Below are 9,023 nucleotides of genomic sequence, written 5' to 3' on the forward strand. Positions count from 1 at the left end.
AGGAAATAAATAAATAAATTAATAAATTTAAAAAATATAAAAAGAAAATTAAAATAAAAAAAGGCGGGGAAGGGGCAGAGCGCGGCCGAGGCGCAAACGCTTCAATTTCCAATTTCCTCGCCTTTTGTTTTGCCTTGTTGATTTTTTAAATATTTTTCTTTTCCCTCTCTCTCCTTCTTCCCCCCGCGCGCCTTTAATTGCTTTAATTTATTTTATGCGCGCTTTGATGCCCGGCGTTATTTGGTGCTAATGAAAGAGTTCCAGTCCGCGCTGAAGCAATTGAAGGGCGGAGGGAGAAGCTTAAAAAAGAAAATAAGAAATTAAATAAAATGGCCAAAGGCGCGGCGGAATGGGGCGCAAATGGGCTCGGAGAGGCAGAGAATTGAAGCGGGGAGCGCGGGGATTATTTATTTTTTTAATTTTATTTATTTATTATTTTTATTTTTAATTTTATTTTTATTTATTTATTTATTTATTTATTTATTATTATTTATTATTTATTGATTATTATTTATTATTTAAAGGACCCATTCCGGGTCCTTTCAATTCCTTTTTTTTTCCTTTTTTTTTTTCCTTTCTGCTTTTCCTTTGCTCAGGGAGAACCCCAGGAACAGAGGGAGAGAGGAGGCAGAGCCCAGCCCGCACCCCCAGAGCCCCCGAGAATCAAATTTTACTCGGAATATTGAACAAATCCACGGCAAAACACCCGGATCTCGCAGGGATTGGCTGCGCCAGGGAAAAGGAGAGAAATTGGGGTGGTAAAACCGCGGTAAAGGGAAATTTCACCACCTTTATTGCAAAAAATGTGGGGTTTCAACGAGGCAAAGAGGGAGGCACCCAAGGCGCTGCGGGTTGCTGGAGTTCTCCTTTTTATTTCCAAGAATAATAATCACAGACGAAGGAAAATAACAATAATAATTATTATTATTATTAATAACAAAAAAAGCAAGGCGCCGCCATTAAATAATTTGCTACTTTGATATACAACATTTGACGTGGCACAATATTAATTCCTCTGCTTTTTTTCTCTATTTTTTTTTTGTGTTTTTAATTCGTTTTTTTTTTCTTCCCCCTCCCCACAGAGGCTCGAACGACGAAGGTAAAAATATCCACAGACAAAAGAGACATCGCAAGGAGAAAAGAGAAAAGAACGGCCGAGGTCGCGGGGAGGAAGGAGGGATAATAATAATAATAATAATTCCTATTATGTACAGGAGACTCTACGCGCTAAATCTCATTTGCGTTCGGGCTTTTCGGGCCACGTTTTCTAAATTAAAGGTGCTAAACACGACCACGTTACTTCATAACCCCCCCCCAAAAAACCCCCAGGACACAGCCGAAGTACAAAGGACAGCGATTTACAAATTTACTGCTGCTAGAGGGAGGCTCACACGGGGGAAATGTGCCTATCGCGACTCTAAAGCCACATTGAATAGGTAGAGATTCTATCGTACAAAAAGCAAAAAATTAAAAATAAAACCAAAAAAAAAAGAGGCTCTAATGTAGGTAGTATTTATTCCTCAGTGTGATCAAACGCAAGGTATCGCTCCTAGGGCTTCAACATCGACGCGTTCCTCGTTTCTTTGTATCCGTAGTCCATTTTTAATGCCGTTTTTTGCCGTTTTCCCCCCTTTTTTTCCCTCCATTTTTCCCTCTCTCTTCCTCCATCCGCCTCACTCCTCCTCGTCCTCCTCGGCCTCTGCCTTTTCCTGCGCTGCGGAGCCGGGGCAGGCGCTTTTGTTCTCCTTTTTCCACTTCATGCGGCGGTTCTGGAACCAGATTTTGATCTGGCGCTCGCTCAGGCACAGCGCGTGGGCGATCTCGATGCGGCGCCGCCGGGTCAGGTAGCGGTTGTAGTGAAATTCCTTCTCCAGCTCCAGCGTCTGGTAGCGCGTGTAGGTCTGGCGGCCGCGCTTTCTGTCCGTCCCTGCCGGAAAAACGCAGATTTGGGTCAGCTCGGGGCGTTTCGGGGCCGATTTCATTGAGGGTTTTTATTTTGGTGTTGTTTTTTTGGGTTGTTTTTGCGCAGCCCCGAAATTGCTCCTCTGCTGTGCCACCCAAAATCACAGCCCGGGCCAAAATTTCCTTTAATTTTGAAGGGGTTTTATAAAATTTTTCCTGCTGCTCGAGGCTTTCCCCGCCTTTTCAGCTCCCCCCAAACGCCCCAAATTTAATTTGAGGGGTTTTTTTAAATTTTTTCCTGCTGCTCGAGACTTTCCCCACCCCCCAAACGCCCCAAATTTAATTTGAGGGTTTTTTTTTAATTTTTTTCCGGCTGCTCGAGGCTTTCTCTGCCTTTGCAGCCCCCCCCAAACGCCCCCAAATTTAATTTGAGGGTTTTTTAAAAATTTTTTCCTACTGCTCGAGGTTTTCCCCACCTTTGCAACGCCCCAAATTTAATTTGAGGGGTTTTTTTAAATTTTTTCCTGCTGCTCGCGGCTTTCCCCACCTTTGCAACGCCCCAGATTTAATTTGAGGGGTTTTTTAAATTTTTTTTTCCTGCTGCTCGAGGCTTTCCCCACCCCCCAAACGTCCCAAATTTAATTTGAGGGTTTTTTAAAAATTTTTTCCTGCTGCTCGAGGTTTTCCCCACCTTTGCAACGCCCCAGATTTAATTTGAGGGGTTTTTTTTAAAATTCTTTTCCTGCTGCTCGAGGCTTTCCCCACCCCCCAAACGTCCCAAATTTAATTTGAGGGGTTTTTTTTTAAATTTTTTTCCTGCTGCTCGAGGCTTTCCCCACCCCCCAAACGCCCCAAATTTAATTTGAGGGGTTTTTTAAAATTTTTTTCCTACTGCTCGAGGTTTTCCCCACCTTTGCAACGCCCCAAATTTAATTTGAGGGGTTTTTTAAAAATTTTTTTCCTGCTTCTCGCTGCTTTCCCCGCCTTTGCAACGCCCCAAATTAAATCTGAGGGTTTTTTTAAATTTTCTTCCTGCTGCTCGAGGCTTTCCCCACCCCCCAAACGCCCCAAATTTAATTTGAGGGTTTTTTAAAATTTTTTTTTCCTGCTGCTCGCGGCTTTCCCCACCCCCCAAACGCCCCAAATTTAATTTGAGGGTTTTTTTGAAATTTTTTTCCTGCTGCTCGAGGTTTTCCCCAGCCCCCAAACGCCCCCAAATTTAATTTGCCTCCACCTCGGTGCAGCCTCCGAGCCAAGAACAGAGTTCACAAAGTTCCCTGCCCTCCCAGGCTCGCGTTCCTGCCTCGGTTTCCATGCAGAGCCCGGGAATTTGGGGTGGTTTGGAGGGAAATGGGTGCGGGAGCAGCCGGGCAGGGAGAGGAGAGGGACAAACAGGGGGGGACCGCGGCTGCCCCCGCAAATCCCGGTGTTTGTTCTGCCCCTCATCCCCGCAAATCCCGGCGTTTGTTCTGCCCCTCATCCCCGCAAATCCCGGCGTTTGTTCTGCCCCTGATCCCCGCAAATCCCGGTGTTTGTTCTGCCCCTCATCCCCTCAAATCCCGGTGTTTGTTCTGCCCCTGATCCCCGCAAATCCCGGTCTTTGTTCTGCCCCTCATCCCCTCAAGTCCCGGTGTTTGTTCTGCCCCTCATCCCCGCAAATCCCGGTGTTTGTTCTGCCCCTCATCCCCGCAAATCCCGGTGTTTGTTCTGCCCCTCATTCCCGCAAATCCCGGTGTTTGTTCTGCCCCTCATTCCCGCAAATCCCGGCGTTTGTTCTGCCCCTGATCCCCGCAAATCCCGGTGTTTGTTCTGCCCCTCATCCCCTCAAATCCCGGCGTTTGTTCTGCCCCTCATGCCCGCAAATCCCGGTGTTTGTTCTGCCCCTCATCCCCCGGAAGGTGCGAGCTGCTTTCAGTCATTCCTGGGGATGTTTTTGGGTATTTCGGGCACTTTTCGGGCGGTTTCTCCCCGCCCAGGCCGCTCTTTTTTGGGGCGCGAGGCTGGGCAGAGCCTCAGCTCCCGGCCCGCCCTGGCCGCCGGCCCCGCTGCCTTGGAAAGGGCCCAGCTCCTGATTTTCCCCTCCACCCGACATTTCCTGGATTCCTGATGGGGAATTATTCTACAATCTGGTGTTTGTGATCGCGGCGTGTAAACTCTGCCGGGAACGCGCTCTTCCCCCGGGCAGCGGCCCCCGCGCTCCGCTTCTGCTGCTTCTTCTCCCCCCTTTCCCCCACAAAACTCAACCGGGTTTTTCTTTTTTTTTTTTCCCTTTTCCTTTTTTGTGTTTTTCTTGTTTAACAATAAAAGATCCGGGCATGAAAAGGAAAAGGAAAAAAAAAAAAAAAAAAAAAAAAAAAAGGAAAAATAAAAAGGGGAAAATAGGCCTGGCTAAGCTGTAAAGTAAAACTGTGCAGGTCGTGGAATGCGGGGCTGTAAAATCCGCTGAGGAGCGAGAGCCATAAAGGCTGAATGGGGATGACAGCTCCATCCCTGCTCGGGGATGGAATTCCGGAATTCCAGAGTTCCAGCAGCGGCATCGCGGCCCGGCCACCGGCAGCGGCGGGGAAGGGGGGGCCGCGAGGGCGGCACCCCCCGTTTTTTTACACCCCAAGTAGAAATTTTGGAGATTTTCTGCTTTTAGGCTCAGCTGATCCCAGAACATCCTGGTTTTTTGGGGGGGGGTTTATTTTGAGGTTTGCTGTTTGTCTCCAAAGCCTCTCCAGTGCTGCTCCTCGGAGCTGACAGAGGAGTGAGAGAGGGGGGAGCTCCTTAAATCTGAAGCGGATAAAAGCGCGGATGAAGTGTTTACGAGCAGAAATATTTGGGCTTTGATAAATCAACTGTAAAAGCGGGTGAGTGATGGAGCAGGTAACGGGAAGAGGTGAGCACCGAATAGGAGCGAGGGGAGCTCCTGCCTGCCCGAACCGCCCTGCCCCGGCCCCCGGCGGCCCCGCCGCGGATTTTCCGCCGCCGCGGAGCGGGGATGGTGCTCGGGAGCTGCGGGGGGAAAAGGAGCGCACGCCTCGTGTCCCACCCCTGCTGCTCCCAGGCGGGACCCCTGGGACCCCTTCTGGGCATCCCAGGGGCGTGAGGAGCCCCGGACACCGCGACCGGACCCACGAGTGACCACGGACACTGTGACCGGACCTAGGAGTGACCACGGACACTGTGACCACCCCATGAGTGACTGTGGACACAGTGACCGACACCAGGAGGGACCATGGACACCTTGACCAGCCCAATGAGTGACCATGGACACAGTGACCAGCTCAATGAGTGGACACAGTGACCGGCCCCAGGAGTGACAGCGGGCACCGTGACCAGCCCCATGAGTGACCACAGACACCGTGACCGGCCCGAGGAGTGACCACTGACAGTGTGATAGACCCATGAGTGACCACAGACACTGTGACCAGCCCATGAGTGACCATGGAGACCCTGACCGGTCCCATGAGTGACCACAGACACTGTGACCAGCCCATGAGTGACCACGGACACTGTGACCGGCCCATGAGTGACCACAGACACTGTGACCGGCCCATGAGTGACCACGGACACTGTGACCAGCCCATGAATGACCATGGAGACCCTGACCATCCCCATGAGTGACCACAGACACTGTGACCACCCCATGAGTGACCATGGAGACCCTGACCGGTCCATGAGTGACCATGGACACCGTGACCATCCCCATGAGTGACCATGGACACCGTGACCGGCCCAATGAGTGACCACAGACACTGTGACCAGCCCATGAGTGACCATGGACACTGTGACCACCCCATGAGTGACCATGGAGACCCTGACCGGCCCCATGAGTGACCATGGGCACCGTGACCGGCCCGGGAGTGACGTTGGGCACGGAAGGGGCTGTGCCAGCCGGGGGGAGCGCCCTGCCCGGGCCCGGGGAGCTCCGGGGGCAGCGGGGCCGCGCCGGGCCCCTCCCGCGCGGGGCAAAGGGACATTAATTAATGAAAGGGATAGTAATTAATGAAAGGGATAGTAATTAATGAAAGGGATATTTATGAATCGTTAATTGACGGTAACGCCCCGAGCCGGAGCACGCGGGGCACCGGAGGCTCCCGAGGGTCGGGACGGGAGCGGGGCCGCCCCTGGAGCCCCCCCAGCTCCAAAAGGGATTTAAGGGATTTCCACGGGGCTTTGGGGTCAGAACGCGTCCCCCTTTATCCGACATCCGTCCGTCCATCCATCCATCCATCCATCCATCCATCCATCCATCCATCCATCCATCCATCCATCCCTCTGTCCCTCCATCCCTCTGTCCGTCCCTCCATCCCTCTGTCCGTCCCGCTCCTGGCCGGGCTGTCACCGCTCGGGGTTTTCACGGCGGAGCGGGGATTGAGGCGCTGCTCACAGGGAGCGGGGATTGAGGCTCTGCTCACAGGGGAGCGGGGATTGAGGCTCTGCTCAGGGCGGAGCGGGGATTGAGGCTCTGCTCACAGGGAGCGGGGATTGAGGCTCTGCTCACAAGGGAGCGGGGATTGAGGCTCTGCTCAAGGCGGAGCGGGGATTGAGGCGCTGCTCACAAGGGAGCGGGGATTGAGGCGCTGCTCACAGGGGAGCGGGGATTGAGGCGCTGCTCAGGGCGGAGCGGGGATTGAGGCGCTGCTCTGCTGCCCGGGACACCGCCGGGGGCTCCCGGCCGCCCCGAGTGAAGCGCGCCGAGCGCTCAGAGCGCCCCCCGTGCGGAGCTTGGCCCCCGAGTCCCTCTGTCCGTCCGCACGGCCCCGGCCTGGCGCGCACGGCAGCGGCAGCAGGAGGGGCTGGCCATGGCCGCTGCGGCTCCGTCTGTCCGTCCGCAGACAAACAGACAAACAGACGCAGCCCCCATGAATATTCACGGCTGAGCGCAGCTTTGGGGCGGGGGGGGCGAGGACAGGAGGGGGGTGGGGGGTGCGGCCCTGCCCCCCCCCCCCCCCTTTCCGAGAGTGAAACGTCACGAAAGGAGCTGGGGACGACCCCCCCCACCCACCCCCACCACCAGCACCCTCCTCCTCCTCCTCCTCCAGCGAATAATTCACACTCCCCCCACCCCCAAAGCCCTCTCGGGGTCCTCCCCCTCCTCAGCGAGCCCCGGCCCTACCTGTGCTCCTCATCCAGGGGTAGATTCGGAAGTTGCTGTCGCCGGGCAGCTCCGGGTCCCTCTGCTCCGCTTTGCCGCAGCTCTGCTTGGAGGCGTCCGGCGGGCACATCACGGGCAGGCTCTGCTCGAAGGGCGAGCAGTGCATGTTGAAGGAGCCGGGCTCCAGCCCGTAGCCCGAGGGGTACACGCTGGGGGGCTGCGGGTGCACGGAGCTGCCCCCGGAGTAGAGGCCGGGCATGGAGGCGGCGAAGGGAGGCGTGGATGCGGCCCCATAGCCCGCGCGTTGGCTGTTGGAGGCGAAAGCGCAAGAAGTTTGCTCGGGGAAGACTCCGGATGGGAAAACCGAACTTGCGGCTTGATATTTAGAAAATAAAGCGTTCGCATAATACAATGAACTCATAATTTGGCCGGGTGATTTGTAGGTCGGGACGTTTTAGTGTCGGTTTTACGAGGTACCGTGATATATTACGGAATTAGAGTCCAGATTTACACCAAAAAGGAGCCTTTTTCCTCCCGGCCCCGGTGACGCGCGGGCACGTGGCCGCTGCGGCGCCAATCGCCGGCCGCCCCCTCCTCGGGGGCACGGGACTGTGCGGCTGGGTTTATAAAATACGATAAATAATTGATGCCCTATAAAACCCCGCGCGATCGCCGCTGGAAGGGGTGAAATCGTGCTGGAGTCGATAAGCAACCTGTAATCAGTTTGCGGCTCGGAGCGAGGGAGAAAGAGAGGGGGGAAAAAAAAAAATAAAGGAAAAAAAAAAAAGAAAATACACGGAAAAGGGGAGGGGGTTACAAGCACGTTGTGCTGCCAAAGCAGCGAGGCTCTCTCGGTCTCTCTCTGCTGGAGGAAAGGGAAGGGAGTTCTATTTATCCCTTTATTGATCCCGTCTCAATTTCGCACCATTCCCTCGGCTCGGAGCTACTTCTTCTCTTTTTTTTTCTCTTTTTCTGCGGACTCGTCCATAATTCCCTCCCTCCCCTGCCCCCCTGACCCTCGCCCCCCCCCCACAAAAAAAAAAAAAAAAAAAAAAAAGACAAATGTCTCATTGATCCCCAATAGTTCCAGGCGTCCCTTTTTTTATCCGCCCCCCAAAAGCCGTTCAGCTCCAGAGCTGATTTATTCCAGCGCCGCGGGCTGGGGGCCGCGCACCGAGCCGGCATCCGCTGCTCTTGTCGGGGGAAATGAAGGGAATCGAGAGCGCTGGGACGGCTCGTTCCGCGTGTCTGCGCTTCCTCCGGCTGCCCCCCGCTTCAATTCCTGCAGGACAGGCGCGCAAACCGCCCGAACCCAAAGATCTCCCTCTTATTTTAAATATTTTTATTTTTATTTTTTAAATTCTGGGCGAGGAGGCGGCGGCCCCGGCTGGGCTGGGCTGGGCTGGGCTGGGGGCGCGGGGAGGCACCGAGCGAGGCAGGAAAAGCAGACAATGGTGCGGGCTCGGCGCTGCTCTCCCCTTCCCCAAGGTTACGAGCATCCCCGGCTCAGCTGCGCTCCTCACAATGCGGCCCCAGGAGCGCCCCGGGGGAGGGCGGCCGCAGCAGAAAAGGGAAAAAAAAAGCCACAAAAAAGCCACAAAAAATCCCCCTCCCAAAAAGAAAAACCCCTCCGCGAATTGACGGGAGGTTACCTGCAGCGGGGGCGTCCAGGAGCTGCCAGCAGCCGGGAGGAAGGGGAGGAAGAGGAGGAAGAGGAGCAGGAGCTCCCCGGGCCCTTCCCCTGCCGGCCCCAGCCCTGCCGGGCCGAGCTTTCGCCTTTTTGTCCGCGCACAAATTTTGGGGTGTTTTTATTTCCTTTCTGTGCGAGCGGAGCGGGGAGGAAGCGGAGCGGGGCGAAAGGAACGAGGTCAGGGAATGCTCGCTTGTAAACTTTATTGTAACTTTTCTTCCGCCGCTTCCAGGTTTAGACAATAGAACAAAGTGGTGAAAGAACAACAAAATATAGCATTAGTTCCCCCAATAAAGTAATTCACGTATACAGTATACATTCTTTTTCACAGTTAACCTAAAGATCACT

The 9,023-nt window shown here is 54.1% G+C and overlaps 1 protein-coding gene across 1 annotated transcript; it reads right to left on the reverse strand.

Moving 5' to 3' along the window:
• Positions 1-878: 878 nt before the first annotated feature.
• HOXB7 (homeobox B7) lies at positions 879-7,406 on the reverse strand. The gene is made up of 2 exons (XM_071450818.1): positions 7,007-7,406; positions 879-1,927 (listed from the first exon to the last, which is right to left on the reverse strand). Exons 1-2 carry the CDS (start codon positions 7,404-7,406, stop codon positions 1,674-1,676), a joined length of 654 nt encoding a protein of 217 aa, XP_071306919.1. The 3' UTR covers positions 879-1,673.
• Positions 7,407-9,023: the final 1,617 nt, after the last annotated feature.

This window comes from Agelaius tricolor, unplaced genomic scaffold (assembly GCF_023055355.1).
Source record: "Agelaius tricolor isolate 1412-34295 unplaced genomic scaffold, bAgeTri1.0.p SCAF_31, whole genome shotgun sequence".
NCBI lineage: Eukaryota > Metazoa > Chordata > Aves > Passeriformes > Icteridae > Agelaius > Agelaius tricolor.

What these genes read in the sequence shown, in the direction of transcription:
- HOXB7 (XM_071450818.1), bottom strand. Translation starts at nt 7,406, where the DNA reads ATGAGTTCATTGTATTATGCGAACGCTTTATTTTCTAAATATCAAGCC. An exon ending in CCCCTGGATGAGGAGCACAG is followed by an intron (nt 1,928 to 7,006) that starts GTAGGGCCGGGG and finishes TTTTTCCGGCAG; the next exon opens with GGACGGACAGAAAGCGCGGC.